Raw genomic sequence first — 18,653 nt, 5'->3', positions numbered from 1 at the left:
AGAACTGATCAGGAGAAAGACTAAATTAGGTCATTAAAGACATTAAAGTTTGTATGAATTGCATCTTTAAAAGGTTCCGTTCATTCCCAAAAATCACTCATGTACACCCCAGGCAGAAAATGCATGGTTAGAATACATACAGTATTTGTTTAATTTTAAATGTTCTGTGCATATTTTAAACCCAATGCAAGATGCCTTTTTATTTTGAAACCCAAGATCCTATACTCAAAGCTGCCTTACATCAGTGCACTGTTGGCTACATTATTTTTCCTGAGAACAGAGATGTGAATTGCCTATGGTTCCCTCTCACCCCCTTCACGAGCACAAAAAGGAATGGAAATCATCTGCGGTGTAGCTGGAAAAATCACTCCACAGATTCCATTCCCTAGAATGCCCCTGATCTAGGCTGCTACATCCTGGGGCAAGGGGAAAGAAAAAATCTAAGTTACTTACAGAAAATCACTAGTCCATGTGCCAGAGGGGTGTTCTCTGAATTCAATCACATCACTGTGCACCAAGATCTGTGAAGTGATTCCACCAATGATGAGATCCCCTGCTTGAAAATACCTGTGAAGGATAGGGAGGGGTTTCCCAAGGTTGCATTTTGCTCTGTATACCTTGTAGCCAGAATGAGGCATCAGTAGTAAACCCAGCAATATTGCGATAATAACTGGAAATCTAAACACAGGGCACAAATGTATGTGTCTCCAAATCATCTTTAGAAGCTCCGAGAGTACACCAGCCTGATTTTGATTGCCATACCTTCTACACATCTGCTGTTCCAGAGCCTGGAGTATAAACATTAACATTTTCCGCAGAGATCAAGCCAATGGCATCCTGCCTGCCATTAGTCCTCAGCACCGATCGTCCTCAGCACAAAAATCTGAAGTGTGCAGGAGATATTTATGCTCTCCATCACTCTTTTGATAAACCCAGTTTCCTTAGTGGTTGGTAGACTCGAACAAGAGCAGAATTACTGTCATTTTCTGTAAGTATGGGGTTGGGAGAAAATCTACTCTCCAAATAGGGGATTTCACTCTGGGATTGCTGGAATAATCATGTTTGGAAGATTTCACTCTGGGATTGCTGAAACAAACATGTTTGGGTCAGCTCTTTGCTGACTCTATGTACTCTTTGTCTATTATAGTACCTTTCATGCCCTATGGTTCCTTAGTCAGCACATGGGTGCCAAAGCCATCAGGTACTGACATACCAAATGTCATCCAGAAATACTTGGAGCGTTTACAACAGTACTCCCAATTTTCTACTACTGTAGAATTATTCTCCCCTTCACACAAACACAAGAAACACATGTATCAGAAGACAAGAACTGACTACTAACCTTGACAAAAGGTCGCTGTAAACAAAATGCAATTGTGTAAATGTACCTCAATGTGGGACCTTTGCATCTGTGGGAGTTTGGTTGCAGCACTCACCAGAATCCACTAGGGAAGGGAATGCTCAAGGGAAGGGGAGGGACAGGTTCATGGGGGGCAATTCTGCCCTATCCTTGGTGGTGCTTTGATGATACTAACTCACTGAATTCCAGCTGAGTTGGGCAGCTGCCACCATCCTGGGAAGAAGGAAGAAAAGGCCCATCAGGCAGGTATGCAGGCACCGCTGCCGCCCCCACTGTATATGGAGGTGCCATGCCTCAGCCCAGCCAGTTGTGGAGCTGCCTACCCATGGAGGGGTGGCATTTCTACCTCTGCTCCTGCAGTCACTGCCCTCCAAAAAGGGAAAGCAAAGAGCAAGTGGAGAACAGCAACTGCAGGCCTCAGCTTCCCTGGTGGTGCTCTTCCCCCTTCCTTCCTTCCTGCCTGCCTGATGGGCCTTCTCCTCCTCAGGATAGTTGCGGCTGCTCTGATCCAACTGGAAGTTGGTAAGTCTCATCCAGGCATTGCCCCATGGCTAGAAATATACTGTTCTGCAGCAGTTCTCAAAAGCTCCAGGAGTTCAAGAATCGCTCCATGTCTTTGCAAAATTGGGGAGATGGTGGTGACATGATTGCCATGATTTATTTTCTTTTAAGGGTTTCTTTTAAACTTTAATACAGCCAGCACCTGCATTTGGGCAGGGATGAGTTGCAGGAACCCCACAGGCTCCTTTGCAGGGCTCCCTGTGCCTCAGAAAAGGTAAAAATAGCCATCACGACCCATTTCCAGTTTCACGATTATGAAACTGGAAGTCAGTAGTGATAGTAGTCTCATAGGTCAGTTTTTAGTTAAAGAAATCCACTTGCCCAGGTATCCCCCCACAAACATGCATGACACAAAGAGTTGGTTGAAACAGGGCCATGATGTATTCCATAACAAAGCTGCGCAGTGATTGGTGCAATACAATGGGTCCTGTCTATGCTCCACCCCCTTTAGTGAGGGCACCTAACTGGGAGGAGACAGTTCCTGTCTGAGCCCTCCTTTGGGCGAATCACCTTGGCTCAGAACCTGAACTCGCTCCTCCCCCAGGTTCTTCATCACCAACCCCTGGAAACAGGGGTCAAGTCAGCTGAATTGTTCTGCCCACCCTGAGCTGGGGAACCATGAAGGTGAGCATCCCAATTCCATTCCAGGGTCAAGCCAGGCTGCCCCCGATCTGGGTAGCCTCTGGGCTCAGCACTGGCCTTAATCTGGCCTGTTGCTTGCCTGAATGTAGACAACGGTTCCCTATTTCTCCTCCCATTCCCGCACTACCCTGCCACATTGGGGGGGCTAGCCTGGCACTTAGCATCCCCCTGCCCCATCTAAGAGTCCCTGCAGGACCCGCTGCAAGTCTGACAGGAAGATATGGTTCCCGACCTCTGAGAGATGCACGCCATCTCCCCTGTAAAGGTGAGGCAGAGTGCTCACTATATCTGGATGGCGAAGCACCAGGCCGCCAGCTGCCAACACTTCCCTCCCCAGGTGCGCATTCACCTTTCTTCTGGCTCAATCAACTCCAGCAGGGTAGTACACTTCCACACCTGACACGGAAGCAGATCCAACCATATGATGATCAGGCCAGGCATCCAGCTTCTCAGTGTGGCGAGGTCTTCTGCAGTCTGCTGCCTCAAGGACAGCCCTGTCCTCTGGCAAAGGTCATTACCGCCAAGGTGTATGAGAAGCACCTGGGAGGAGGTATATACACTCCCTGTATACACTCCCATACCATGGGCAGTAACTGCCCCCACTTCATCCCTTGTCTGGCAGCCCACTGCACTGAAAGCTGTGTTCCCAGGCCCAGCTGAGATCCAAATTCACTATTAAGAGCTTGCTTGTGAGCCCAGAAGACAACGGAGTGGCCACAAATCAGTGCCCTCGCTGGCAGGGAAAGGCCCAGACCTAACAATTAAAGAAGGAAAACAAAACAATGTAAGTAAACATGAATAATCAGGTGATAACTAAGACAACCCACTTGCCTTGGGGTGCACGTAGCTCTTAAATGCCTGAGATCTCCACCTACCTATCCTTTTGATCTCTCCACTATCCCAACCCATGCCAGCAGCAGCCGTTGCTGCCCCTATCCTAAATGAATGAAGGCCAAACTTGGTTGAGCCTTGGCCAAGGCCGTCCAAACACTGCCTCACCACAGACAGGAACTGGAACCTGGTGAGGGGCTCCAGCCTCCTCTGCCCCATTGGGGGGCCATCATTGACATCCTGGGATCCGCTCACTTTGTGCGCCCCCTGCATCATGTCTGCCCCACTCCCAGTACAACAGTGCTCCTTCCACTTGTGCACAAAGAGCGGCCCATCGGACACGCCTCTTTGAGCCACATATTCACACAGCCCTGCACCGGGCAAAGTGGGGAGCTCCCTGCCCCATTCAGTTGGACCCCCTGTCCATAACCAACCTGGTCCGTCTTCGACTGCCTCAGCCTCACGCCAGCCTGGGTCCAGCGCACATCCATGACCCATAGGGCATGCTCAGAGGTGTCCCACCTACTTTGTGGCAAAACTTCACCCATGCGGAAGGCTCCAAAAAAGAGAACAAGGGCGGTGGCCCTAAACAACAGTGCTTCAAATGGAGTGGAACAGACTGCACTGAATGACTCACATAGTGAGGCCAGGAGGTCAAATGTAATAGGCCACCTACTGTCCCCTCCCTTAGAGGCCTCCCATGATCACCCTGTTAACATTCTCCGAATGTGAAAATCCCCAGTGCAGTCAGATAGCCCGCACGCCTTGGCCTCAAAAGCCAGGGCTGCCAAGTAGCCTCCAAGTGTATTACTTGCCCTGCTATTTGACCTGAGCCTGACTAAAAACTGCATCACATGCTCAGGGGGGATAGGCCAAACACCTGGGAGGCCAGCATTAGCCCTGAAGCCCTCAAACTCGCCTACTCTCCTTTTATAACTTGCCCAGGTGCTTGGGGCCAGGGAAGCATTCACTACCCTGTTGACTTCTCGCAACCAAAGTTCCACAACCACTGGGGCATGGGGTCCAGCTCTTCCCTCGCGCAGGGTGCCAACTGGCGAAAACGCTCCTCCTGGAAACGAGAGAGACCATAGGCTATCCCATTAGCCAAGCCTGGAATGTGCCTAGCCACAAATAACATTTTAAGGCGTAGGCATTGCAGTACAAAGGCGCGTACTAAACACATGACTCTTGGGGACCGGGAGGTTTGCCAATTTATAACGTGAACTACTGCCAGTTTATCGCACCAGAATTGCACTGTGGAGTCCTTAAACTCTAACCCCTAGAGGTGAACAACAACCATGATGGGGAAAAACTCTAACAAGGTCAAATCAGCCGTAAGCACTGCAAGGTGACACTCTAATCACCTAGCATGTGGTGGTTTAAAGGTTTGCTGGTTGACAACCAACTCTACTGCCTAGTTGTCATGCAATAAATGCACCGAGGTTTGTTAAATTTCCTGTTCCACAGGTCATATCTCTGGTGTTCCTATCCTCAACCAATGCATTGGGCCATGGAGCAGAGCACCACTTGCCCCTGAAATAAATGCTAAACCCCTAGCTACCAGTAATGTAGGAATAGACTGCAGCTCTGCTTAAAGCTGCTGCCCTGTCCGCCACAAGGATACCTGTATTACAAAATTCCAGGGACTGCAGCCAGGTGCACATGTCCTCCCACATCTCCCAAGGTACACACAGACAATAATGGGGTTTTTCCACCCCCTTATGCTGCTTATAACCTCCAAAAGAGTATCGGTACTGGGGCTATTACCCTGCAAGCAGAGTAACTGCCTGACAAACACCTGCAGGTCCCTAAGGAACCTAATGAACCCAGGTTCCTGATTTAAGCAGGCCCTACCTGCCTAATTACCACCAAAGGCAGCAGCACTCACCTTCAGTGGCAAGCTGGATTCCCAGAAAGGTAAGGGTGGTAAGCAGACCCTCCCTCTGGTCAGGTGGACCAAGGGGAGGAAGTACGGGAATCCTACAGCCCGTGGCTAAGTTGCAATAGTAACGTGCAAATTCTTTATCAGAGTAGCCCTGCAAATGTGCCACCAATGCAGGCAATATGATTCAGGGTGGGTCCCTGTCTGGGAGGGGAATTCTCCACCCTTCCAGCCCTGGCCTACCTACAGCCTCTGTCCCTGTCCGAACCTTGATGGTTTGGAGTGCAGAGACTGCATGCTTGCTGTTACACTGGACTCATGAGTGGGAGAAGGTGAAGTCCGCCCTGCTACATTTTCCTGTCAAAACAAACCAGTAGCAGGAGCATCAGCATAAGGGAAGTCAACAGGGTAGTGAATGCTTCCCTGGCCCCAAGCACCTGGGCATAAGCATAAGCAGGAGCAGCCCAGGAGCACCTGCAGCCTGGGCTGAGACATTCCTTGAAATTAAATGCCCATCCTGGGTTGATTGTCCAAATTAGCTTAAGTCGGGATAATGATCTGGACCCCCAGGTTCATCCTGGGGGATGCACTAAGTGAGGGCAGGAAAATGCGATGCTTGCAATCTAAAGAGTTAAACAAAAGCAAGCCCAGGTATACCTGTATAGTCCTTCAACATTCTAAATGTGTTAAATATTGAATAACGCGGCCACCTTGGCTGGCTACGTCAGTATAAACACGGCAGCATATATAATCCATTGAACCAATTGTTCCAATTCTTGTCCATTATCCATTTGTGGATCAGTTGTGGGCATTGTAAAAGGCACCATAAGGAATTCTAGCCATAAGGAGTAAGCTTAAAGGGGATGCCGGAAACTGAGGAGACCCCTTTGAAAGGGAGGGCAGTGGTCACTGCAGACCCTGGCAAAGGTGCCCCTGTTCTTTGATTCGCAGCAGCTGGTAGCTCTGGACCTGGTACTGAATGTGGGGGTGAGAGATTGGTGGAAATCCCCATCCCAACCAATATTGCATGGGGGGGGCAGTGCCAGTGCTGCAGCAGGCAAATTGACTCCATCCCTCTCAACCCAGCTTCTGACCCCCGCCGTGCTATTCCCTTATCTGCTTTCACCCGTTGATGCAGTGAGCATTGGTTCTGCAACTCCAGGCTGGATATTTTGAGGCTTGTTCAATTCCTGGTTGTCCTCCACCCAGAGCCAGGCCGAGTTGTATACCTGTGTGATCTTGCCTCCTGTCTGCGCTGAATTACCAGGTGCTGGCTGGGTCTGCTGAGGCTCACCCTGTTCCTGGGTCCTCGCAGGTGCTGACAACAGCCTGGTCCTGGTTTGTTGCTTCTTGACTCTCCAGGACAGACACTGTTGGAGCTGTAAGTGCTGGCACTGTGTGTGCTGGTGCAAGCTGTGCTTGTGGATGTTCACTTGGCTCACAGCTGCTGCAGGGGCAGAAAGAAGTTTAATGAGAGGCTGCTGCTCACCTGGCTTCTCCAAGGCTGTTATTCCGAAAGAAAGAATCTGCATTAGGTTAGCCCTTCCGTCATTCTGATTAGACATCCGACTGGGTGGGGGATAAGCTGAAATGTTGTCCACATCCCCAAGTCCAGTCCCTCAATATGCTCCCTTTCTCTAGTGCCTCCACAGAAGCAACTAGTGCTCTAAGAGCAGAATCCTGTGCATGTCCACTCATGGGCTTACTCCCAGGAAAGTGTGGACAAGACTGCAGCCTCAGCCTGGGAGCATCTTCCTCCTCATCTGAAGAAGAAAGAGGAGTAGGGGCTGGAGGGTGCTTTCTTATTCCTCTGGGCATGGTTTGCTATAAGCAGTATGAAAAGCACTGAGCTATACCTTTGAGACAGAACACCCTGCACCCCTTATCACCAGTTGCCACCCCTTCCAAGATGCCTCCCAGCACCTATCCCCAAGTAATAGAGAAAAAAGGGGGAGAGGGGGCTGAAAGGCAAAGGGGAAGGCTTGTCTGAGCCCTCAAGAGCAAAAAGTGGGGGGTGGTGCCTGCTGATGCTCTCCTGGAAGCCCTTCTCCCTTCTTGCGCCATGCTACCCACGTGCCTACAGGTGCCCCAGGAGGGAGCATGGCTGCTCACTGCCTTCCCCCCAGTTGCTCAAATGGGAGACCTGCGGGGACTCCCCAACATGCGCTGGCGCAACCTGGGAGGCAACGTGGCCATCTGCTGCCCTCCAGCAATAGGGAAAAGGGGAGCAGAGGAGGGAGTGAAGGGGCTTATCTGAGCCTTCAGGGCAAGAGGAGATGGCGGGGAGATGGTCCTCTCCTAGAAGCTCCTCTCACTCCACGCGCTGCGCCACGTGCCTCCTGTTGGAAAGATTTTCAGATTCTTTCCACTGACGCAATGCCAAACAATCACAGACCTTTTAAAAGGGTTTGGAGGCTTTATTTTTACAATAGTTACACACAAGCCAATTGATTCAGTTTGGATACAAATGCTCACTCTTCATTTTCCATCCTGTTTCTCAAAGAACCACATCCAGAAAACCACATTAAATAACGTGAGATAAACAAGTTACCCATGTGACACTGTATGTCACTTCCACCTTCTTATTGGGCATATTATGACAGGTTTGGTGCATGGTCCCAGCTCTAATTAGGAGGTCATTCTGCCCTGCATCTCAAAATGTTCCTGGCCCACAACTTTGGTTACACAAGATCCTGGAATTCTCCCTTTGGAAAAGTTATGATCTACATGTTCTGCCAATCATGATCTTTTTAGGTCACTTTGACATAATGACCCTCCTATCCTGTTTTTTTAAGGGGAACAACAGTCATTCTCTTGGTTCCATTTTCAGTTATTTTTCTCAAACAAGAGAAGATAAGTTAACCCTCTAAAATCTCTATCACTCCTACATCTGGGCAGGAGCGAGGCCACTCGCTGCCTTCCCCGCCACCACCGAAACAGGAGACCGGCGGGGAAGCTCCCAACCAAGCACCGGGGAGAGAGCACAACCGTCTACCACCCCCCCATAGGGGCCCGAACCGGAGACAGGCGGGGAAGCCCAGGTCGCTTGCCCGCATCCTGGCGAGTGGCCAGGCAGGAAAGCAGGCGGGAGTACATCTGCTCACTGCCCTCCCCGCCACTGCCCAAACAGGAGACAAGCAGGAAAGCTCCCGCTGCCCCCTCCCACAGGCGCCCAAACAGGAGGTGGGCAGGGAAACCCAGGCCGCTCACCTGCATCCAGGCAAGTGGCTGGGAGGGAGCGTGGCTGCCCGCTGCCCTCCCCATGGCAGCCCCAATGCAGGTCCTGGCGGGGAAGCTCAGGGCGCGCTGGGGAGGCACTCCTCTGGCTGGCCACTCCGCCCGGGAAGAGCCACCCTGCCCGGGGAGAGAACTGAGGAGTAGAAGGCGGGGTGGCTGCCCAGCCAGTGATAAACAATGTGGAGAAGGAGGTTGAATAGAAAGGCCACATGGGTGCCACCCAGGGAATCAGAAGCAAAGCCCTGCAGCAGCTTCCACAGGAAAGCTGCAACCCAGCCCTGGTACAGATTCCCCTCCCCAGCCCTCTGGCCTGCCACGCTGGTCCCTCGTTGCCTCAACACTGCAGCTCCCTGCTGCTCCTTCCGCTGCTGCCGAGCAACCAAGACACTGGAAGACGTATGGGCACCAGCCTTTAAAATACATGCCCCAGGCTTGCCCCTCCCCCAACCAATAGCTGCCCAGCACATCATGCGGGGGGGGGGAACCAGGCAACTCCCTTTCCACCTGCATCCACAGCTGGAGGGCTTTTTTTGTTTCTTAAGGGAGTTGTGTTTTCATTTTCTGGTCAATTGGCCATAACTTTTCATAGAATACAAATATTTTAAGGTGGTTTATTTCATTGCATTCTGTATTAAATTACCTTTCCAGAGATATATAACATTCGTACATTCCAAGATTTTCACAATTTTGGCCACTAGTGCCAAGCTCAGTTTGTTGCCCCCTAAAGCTTGTTGCCCACTGCAACTGCTACCCCTGCACCTCCTTTGATCTGCCACTGCTTGGAGGAGCATTTGGTCAAATCAGTGGATGCAAAGCCCATGCTTAAGAGCAGATCGGGCCCACTGCATTTGTTTAACTATGCCATACACTGCTTTGAACACTTGTTGCTCAGGGGTACTATAATAATAACAACAACAACAACAACAACAGCAACAACTTTATTTATACCCCGACTTTCTCCCCAAAGGGACCCAAGGTGGCTTACAAGTTAAAAACAGATTAAAACATAATTTAAAAAACAGATAAAAGCATTAACATATTAACAGATATCATAAAAACAGTAGTCAGATAAAAAGTAAGGTAAAAGGAGCATAAAGCAGCAGATCATAAAGAAATCAGGCCTGTAAAAAACACTAAAAGATGTAAAAAAAAATGTTAAAAAGATGTTAAAAAGGCCATGAACTCAGAAGGCTTGTTTAAATAAAAGGGTCTTCAGGCCTCGCCGAAAAGTCTCAAGAGAGGGAGCCATTCTTAAGTCAAGGGGAAGGGAGTTCCATAACGTTGGTGCCACTACAGAGAAGGCCCTAGTTCTTGCCGCCGCCCCACATACCTCCATAGGCGGTGGCACTTGTAAAAAAGCCTTCTATGATGACCTAAGAGGACAAGCCAGATTTTACGGAAGTAGGCTATCTCTAAGATATCCTGGCCCAGAGCAGTATAGGGCTTTAAAAGTCAAAACAAGCACCTTGAATTGGGCCCGGAAACAAATGAGCAGCCAATGTAGCCCCTGGAGAAGCGGGCCGACAGCGTCAAACCGCCTACCTCCAGTAACCACATGGGCCGCCGCATTCTGCACTAATTGCAGTTTCTGAACCGTCTTCAGGGGCAACCCCACATACAGCACATTACAATAATCTAATCTCAATGTCACCGTAGCATGGATCACCGTGGCCAGGTCTGCATGATCCAAGTACAGCCGCAGCTGGCGCACCAGCCGAAGCTGAGCAAAGGCACCCTCTAGCCACAGCCACCACCTGGGAATCCAGGAGCAGCTGCGAGTCCAGGTGGACCCCCAAGCTGTGGACCTGCGCCTTCAGGGGGAGTGCAACCCCATTCAGCGCAAGCCGATAGTCCAGCACCTGCGTCGAGGATTTCCTAACCAGGAGAGCCTCTGTCTTACCCGGATTTAATTTCAGCTTGTTAGCCCCCATCCAGATCCTCACTGCTTCCAGACAGCGCTCCAGGCCCTCAACCGCCACCCTGGAATCTGGAGGAAAGGAGAGATAGAGCTGGGTGTCATCAGCATATTGATGATAACCCACTCCAAACCCCCAGATGACCTCTCCGAGCGGTTTCATGTAGATGTTAAATAGCATGGGGGACAGAATTGAACCCTGCGGCACCCTGCACCTCAAGGGCCAGGGTGTCGAACAGGCCTCCGCCAGCACCACCATCTGGGACCGACCCTCCAAGTAGGAGCGGAACCACCGCAAAACAGTGCCTCCAACTCCCAACTTGGCCAATCGGCCCAGAAGGATACCATGGTCGATGGTATCTAAAGCTGCTGAGAGGTCCACCAGGACCAACAGTGATGCACTCCCCCTGTCCTGTCCCTGGCATAGGTCATCCACCAAGGCAGCTGTTATCAGCCAAGCTGGGCAAGGGTCAAACAGGCAGGCAGATGGTCTCACACTCCAAAGGATTCTGTCCACATCCTCAGGCTGTACAAGCTGAAAAGAATCCCACAACCCTGGACAAGCAGTTGCCAAGGGGACATCGTCAGACATTGTCAATGTGGGATCCAAGTTGTGACGAATATGATCGATTTTATCTGCAAAATGTTGTGCAAATACATCACAGTGGCTGACCGTGTATTCCTCCTGGTCTACTGGAGGGGCCTGATGAAGGAGGCCCCGCACCACACGGAACAGCTTTGCCGGATGGCTATCAGCAGACGCAATGGTAGCAGAGAAGAATGATCTCTTCGCTGCTACCACCGCCATGGAGTAGGCTCTGTAATGAGCTCTACTCCATGTCCGATCAGATTCATCATGAGTTTTCTGCCACCATTCGTTCTAAACGCCTGCCCTGCTGCTTCATCATTCACAGCTCCTCAGTGAACCAAGGAGCCACTCCGAGTCTGCGACGATGCAGAGGTGGCTCTGGAGCAATCTCATCCACTGCCCTGGTCATTTCCCCATTCCAGAGGTCAACCAGGGCCTCAGATGAGACACCAGTCTTGGCAGTGGGGAAATCCCCCAGAGCCCTCAAGAAACCTTCAGGATCCATAAGCCTCTGGGGGCGGACCATAGAAAACGGCCCCCTGCCTCTACGGAGGTAGGAAGTCGCAACAAGCCTAAGCCTTACCAGGAAGTGATCTGTCCATGACAACGGAGTGATCTTGATCTCCTCTACATCCAGATCACTGCCCCCATGCCCAGCTGTGAACACCAGGTCCAACACATGTCCTGCAATGTGTGTCAGTGCCAAGATCTTCTGGAACAGGCCCATGGTTGTCATGGCGGCCATGAAATCCTGAGCTGCACCTGCTGCAGGGGCCTCGGCATGAACATTGAAGTCCCCCAGCACTAACAGGAGGGGGGCCTCCAATGCTACCCCTGAGATCACCCTGGCCAGCTCAGGCAGGGAGACTGTTGGGCAGCAGGGCGGGCGGTACACCAACAGAATCCCAATCCTGTCCGGTCCTCTCAACACAACATGCAGGCAGTCGAACCCAGCAAACCGCTGGACAGGGCACCTGGTAAGGGAGATGGACTCACGATAGACCATTGCAACTCCCCCTCCCCGTCCCTGCAATCTTGGCTGCTGCAACACCTAGAAGCTGAGCCTAATGGGCCCTTCCAGGTATTGCCTCTGGAGAGGCAGCCTCTGGTAAACCCTGCAAAGATAATAAACAATAATGCATTTTGATCATAAAGCTGAAGTGCTCCTGTAATTACTTGTTATTATTTTCTTCAGCACTTTGTATGGTTGGAATTGTATGGTGGTCTCCTTTTAGAATGAAGTATTTGAAGCGGATGTCACCTAAGTATTTCCGGATCCCACAGAACCCACAAACTCAAATCTAATCAATGGACAAGGTGTGAGTGTGTAGGATATGCTCAATGTTCTACTGAAAGGGAATCAAAACATTTGAGGGTATGTTCATACCTGACAGCACCCTGTCATGTTTTTTCCCCTTTAAATTGCAAGCAAACTCACAAAATTTGTTCTGTGCAAGCAGCTAGGGAATTAGACACTTGACATCAGCCTGAAAATTGGAGAGGGATTTTTGTGCGAGCCTCCCACTTATTGGGTTAAATGACTCTCTTTCCCTCACTACAGCTCCATTCTGAACCTCCTCTTTGGCCTGAAGGAAACCAAAAAAAAAAACAAAAAAAAACCAGGAAAGCAGAGAAGGCAGCACCATTTAGATATTATTATTATTATTATTATTATTATTATTATTATTATTATTATTAGTATTATTAGTATTAGTATTATTAGTATTATTATTATTATTAATATTATTATTAATATTATTATTATTAACAGTATTTATATACCGCTTTTCAACTAAAAGTTCACAAAGTGGTTTACAGAGAAAAATCAAATAACAAATAGGGATGGATACAGAATGAGTCCCACTACTAGAGAGGAAGGATTTATAGAAAAAACCTAGAATAAAACAGGTAAAGCTGTCTATTCCATTGTCTCCATAAGAAGCAATAGGATGCCTCTGCTCTCTTTGGTGAGGAGAAGACTTGCACAATTGCTTTGTCACTTTGAAAGATGTCAGTCTGTTCCCCTTGACAAATACGACATACTACAGTATGGAGAAAGAATAAGGTTGAAAGTGGATGAGCGACAAAGTTATGTGCTCCCTGTCAACAGAGAGAAAGGACGAAGTGTGATAGCTTCCAATCATCCAGAAATGTCCAGACTTTGAATTACCCCAAGTATAAATGTCAATGTAATTGAAACATATGTCAACCCAAAACCACACGTAAGACACAATGGAGGTCTAGAAAGATTGCTGAGGGAGGCTGGACAGCAAGGTAGTTTCAGGACATTCCAGGTGTGTGCTGAAATGTGTGAATCACTTAAACCTTCTCACTACTTTCCCTGTAGTGAGCTGTTCCCTGACATTCAGCTCTGGCCTCAGTAAAATAATGTAACATTTAGGGAAAAAGATACAGCCCAGCAACCCAGCACTGGACACTAAGATAGAGAAGACCTCCACAGCTACCATGGATTTCCCCCTAGAGCTCAGGTACGTGGGAATGAACAATAGCCAAACACTGCAAAAGACCAACATGCTGAAAGTGATGAACTTGGCTTCGTTGAAGGCGTCCGGCAGCTTCCTGGCCAGGAAAGCCACAGCAAAGCTGACAATGGCCAAGAAGCCCATGTAACCCAAGACACAGTAAAACATCGTCACAGAGCCCTCATTGCATTCCAGGACGATTTCTTCAGGTACTGAGTTCATGTCAGTATCTGGGAATGGAGGACAGCTTGTCAGCCACACCACACAAATGGCAGCTTGAACCAGGGAACCGCAAAGCACAAAGGAGCCAGCCAGTCTTTTTCCCACCCATTTCCTCATTATACTTCCTGGTTTGGTGGCCATGAAGGCCAAAACTACAGTGATAGTTTTTGCTAGAACACAAGAAACAGCCACTGAGAAGATGATGCCGAAAGCAGTTTGTCGGAGGAGACACGTCACCGTCCCAGGTTGTCCAATGAATAGCAGTGAACAAAGGAAGCAGAGCAGGAGGGAGATGAGGAGGGTGTAGGTGAGGTCCCGGTTGTTGGCTTTGGTGATGGGAGTGTCATGGTGCTTTACAAATATTCCAAGTATGAGAGTCGTGATCAAAGCAAAAAAAAGTGCTAGACTGACTAAGCTGGTCCCCAAAGATTCTTCATAAGATAAGAATGTTGTAATCTTTGGAATGCAGGAATCTTTGGCCCTGTTTGGATATTGATGTTCTGGGCACTTGGAGCAGTCATTCACATCTGAAAAATGAAAAGTGAGAGCCTTTGATTTGTCAACATATAACTTTGCTCTCTGCACCAAAAATGTTGTATTCAACTATATATAGGGGTTATAGGCATTCCCTGCATATTTGACAGGTTATGAACCAGAGTACTGACAACACTGAAATAATGAAGAAGCAGAATGGAGTCTGCAGAATGGAGTCATGCATAAAACAAGGGTTTTAGCATGCAAGTGCTAATTGCCTATTCAGATTCAAATTGCCAATGCAAAACCTTGGAGGTGAGCACTGAAAACAACCAACAGCAGGTGGGAACCAAACTCCTCTGTGTCAGTAGCCTTTCTGAGAACCTGCTAAACCTATCTAGGTAGATAATCACATAAGAATATGTTTATTATGTACATTAAAGTGTGTGTGTCTAAAATACATGGGGCATTTGTCCTAGAAAATAACCAGGCAAAAACACACACAACAGGGAATCCACGACTGCCTCCAAAACAGAGGGGAGCCAAAGGCAACCAATCCAGGAACACATGCTCTTCAGCCTCTCCAGACTGAGAGCAAAGTCCAAAGTCCAGCTGAAATGTCTTCGTGACTTTGTGTACCTTGGCTCAATGATCTCCAACATTCTTTCTGTCGAAACCGAGCTAAACAAACGCATCGGTAAAGCAGCTACTGCTTTTTCCAGACTCACAAAAGAGTCTGGTCCAACAAGAAGCTGACGGAACATACCAAGATCCAGGTCTACAGGGCTTGCGTCTTGAGAACACTTCAGTACTGCAGCGAGTCATGGACTCTTTGCTCACAACGGGAGAGGAAACTGAACGCTTTCCACATGCGCTGCCTCCGATGGATCCTCGGCATCACCTGGCAGGACATAGTTCCAAACAACACAGTCCTGGAACGAGCTGGTATCCCTAGCATGTATGCACTGCTGAAACAGAGATGCCTGCATTGGCTTGGTCATGTTGTGAGAATGGACAATCCCAAAGGATCTCCTCTATGGAGAACTTGTGCAGGGAAAGCGCTCTACAGGTAGACCACAGCTGCGATACAAGGATATCTGCAAGAGGGATCTGAAGACCTTAGGAATTGACCACAACAGGTGGGAAAACCTGGCCTCTGAGCTTCCCGCTTGGAGGCAGGCTGTGCAGTATGGCCTCTCCCAGTTTGAAGAGACACTTGCCCAACAGACTCAGGCAAAGAGGCAAAGAAGGAAAGCCTGTAGCCAGGGAGACACACCAGGGACAGACTACATTTGCTCCCAGTGTGGAAGGGATTGTGACTCCCCAATTTACCGTTTCAGCCACACCAGAAGCTGACCCAGAACCACTTTTCAGTGCGCAATACCGTATTCTTCCAAGACTGAAGGATATTGAATATCTAAAATACAGGTTGCAAATAGTTAATAAGATGCAAATAGTTAAATAAGATGCCAAACCTGTGGTCTGCGGCATGGCTTCTTGCCGTGGACCACAGGCACAAACATGCCATAAGGCACGTTTGCAGGGCTCACTGCCGGGCTCCCACCAGTGCTGGCCCAGCCCCAGCTAGCGCAGAGTGGTGGCACAGGGTCTGCAGCTCGGCATTCTCCTGGAGGCCGGGCTGCTGAACAGAAGATGGGGGCATGGCAGGGGGTGTGGGGGAGGCATTCTGGGTAGGGGAGAGGCCAGTAGGCGTGGGCGGGAGGCATGCCAGGGGGCGAGCGGTAGGCATGTCGTGGGGAGGGAAAGAGGCGGATCCATGGAGCTGTGCTCCACAGGATCCAGGGTGCTTGTGCAGGGCTGTGCGCCCTATAAGAGCGCCTATACTTTAGTGCCAACCTTTTGGTCAGCGCTAAAGAGGGTAGCCCCATTGCGGGGCTGCTTACCTTACTCGGGGGAAGGGAGTAAGAGAATGCATAATTTTATACATCTCAGTCATGTCCTTCCTCAGTCTCCTTAAACTAAAGAGCCCAGAATGCTTTAGCTTTTCCACCTAAGGTGGGTGCCCCAGCCCAGTACCATTTTGGTCATTCTGTTCTGCACATTTTCCAGTTCCACTATATCATTTTTGAGATGTGGTGACCAGTACTGCATGTAGTATTCCAGTTAAGATTGCCGGGAGAAATATCAATAACCTCAGATATGCAGGTGATACCACTCTAATGGCAGAAAGTGAGGAGGATCTAAAGAACCACTTGATGAGGGTGAAGGAGGAAAGTGCAAAATGTGACTTAAAAGTTCAGACAAAAAAAACTAAGATCATGGTATCTGGTCCAATCAAGCCATGGCAAATAGAAGGGGAAGAAACGGAAGCCGTGACAGAGTTTAACTTCTTGGGTTCCAGAATCACTGCAGATGCAGACTGCAGCCATGAAATTAAAAGATGTTGCTTCTTGGAGGAAAGCTATGGTAAGCCTAGAAAACTTAATGTAAAGCCGAGACATCACCTTGTCGACAAAGCTTTATATAGTAAAAGCTATGGTGTTTCCAGTTGTAATGTATGGCTGTGAGAGCTGGACAATAAGGAGGAATGAGTGCCAAAGACAGACGCTTTCGAACTACAGTGTTGGAGAAGACTTTTGAGAGTCCCCTGGACTGCAAGGAGATCAAATCAGTCAGTTCTACAGGAAATCAACTCTGACTTTTCATTGGAAGGACAGATGCTGAAGCTGAAGCTTCGATACTTTGGTCATCTCATGAGAAGGGAGGACTCTTTAGAAAAGACCCCGATGCTGGGAAAAATTGAAAGCAAAAGGAGAAGGGGACGGCAGAAGATGAGATGGTTAGATAGTGTCACAGAGGCAATGAACATGAATTTGGACAAACCCCAGAAGTTAGTGGTAGACAGGGGGGCCTGGCGTGCTGTGGTCCATGGGGTTTTGAAGAGTTGGATATGACTTAACGACTGAACAACAACAACACCTGCCATTTTGCTGCCCATTCTCCCAGTTAGGAGAGATCCTTCCGTAGCTCTTCATAATCCCTTCTAGTCTTCATCACCCAGAAGAGTTTTGTGCCACCCACAAACTGGGCCACGTCACTGCTTATCCCTGACTCCACGTCATTTATGAAAAAAGAATTAAAAAACACTGGTCCCAAGACAGATCCTTGGAACACACCGCTTTTCACCTCTCTCCATTGTGAAAATTGCCTATACGTACAAATGCATCAATGTCATTTATATTAGTGAGAAAAAGTAAAGTGATACAGTTTATGCTCTGTTGCCTCTGTGTATGTGTGCGTGTATGTTAAATCTCTCTCTTTTGCAAATCACAGAAATGTACATGGTATGTAATATACCTTCATCAAGACAGGAAAACATGGTAAAATACATGGCTTACCTCTCTGACTTGAAAATTCCCCTTCTGGGCATGGGATGCAATCATAACAGCAAAACGGCTTCCCCTCTTGTTTTCTCCTCCTATAACCAGCAGGACAGCTGGTAGTACACACAGAAGAAGGCAATGTCTGTTCCATAAATGGGAAAAAGATCAAATATTAATAGTAGTTTGAGTGCTTGTATCTACAGTAGTGGATCTACAGTACTGCAAATGGGATGTTGGGACAGGGCCCACCAAAGACTTCCTGACTTCTCAGGTGATATGCCAAACACTGAACCCTTCCTCAATGATGATTCCGCTTCTGCTCCGCCCACTCTCCAATGTTCTCGCTCAACACTCTCCTTTCACCCATATTTCCTCTTCCTCTCTTGGGGTGGATCCAGTGTTTGTGTTGGGGAGGACATGAACACGATCTTAACTGCACAGCCCAGGTCAATCAAGCAGGTTAGACCTGGACTTCCAGTTGAACTTTGGCCTCTGTGGTCAAGGTTTGCTGGGCAAGTAAACCTGAGCTCCCACCTGAACTTGGAGTTCAGAGCTACCTGCCAGGTAGACTTCGGCTCCCATTCTGACTTTCATCTGGAGCCACTTCTTCCAAGAGCGTAGACCTGGGCTCCCAACTGGCCTCTGTGGCAAGGGCTGGTAGATCTGGATTCCCACCTGGAATTAGAAACCAGACCTACCTGCTAGGTAGACCTGGTCTCCATTTCACACCTTCCCAGTGGACAGATCTGAGCTCCCTGCCATGCTTGGGCTGCTTCCCATCTTTCCCCACTGGTGCATCAATTTGGGGGGGGGGATGCACCCATGTTAATGACATTTCTTCATGTAGTTTTCAATTTTGGATTCTCACCTTGCTTTCCAAAATGCTTGCAAACAATGAAGGTTATATTATAGTTGTACATTTTATATATATATGCATACCAAGCTTGAAGGCATCAACACCCTAAATGGGCTCAACATTATTCAAACAAAATGACTCTACGTATCAGGTATTCTTTAAGAACTGGACAGTTCCTCAAATAATACCCTAATGTGAGAACCTACCTGGTTAAAATAGCTGTGCCATGTGATTGCATCATCATAAACAGTAACCAT

The 18,653-nt window shown here is 48.8% G+C and overlaps 1 protein-coding gene across 1 annotated transcript; it reads right to left on the bottom strand.

The window, feature by feature from the left end:
* Window positions 1-13,332: 13,332 nt before the first annotated feature.
* LOC136653319 (vomeronasal type-2 receptor 26-like) lies at window positions 13,333-18,653 on the bottom strand. The gene is made up of 3 exons (XM_066630229.1): window positions 18,603-18,653; window positions 17,556-17,682; window positions 13,333-14,249 (listed from the first exon to the last, which is right to left on the bottom strand). Exons 1-3 carry the CDS (start codon window positions 18,651-18,653, stop codon window positions 13,333-13,335), a joined length of 1,095 nt encoding a protein of 364 aa, XP_066486326.1.

The sequence above is a fragment of the Tiliqua scincoides genome, chromosome 5 (genome assembly GCF_035046505.1).
Source record: "Tiliqua scincoides isolate rTilSci1 chromosome 5, rTilSci1.hap2, whole genome shotgun sequence".
NCBI lineage: Eukaryota > Metazoa > Chordata > Lepidosauria > Squamata > Scincidae > Tiliqua > Tiliqua scincoides.
Note: the sequence above shows the minus strand (reverse complement) of the source record. Positions and strands in the feature narration are given on the sequence as shown.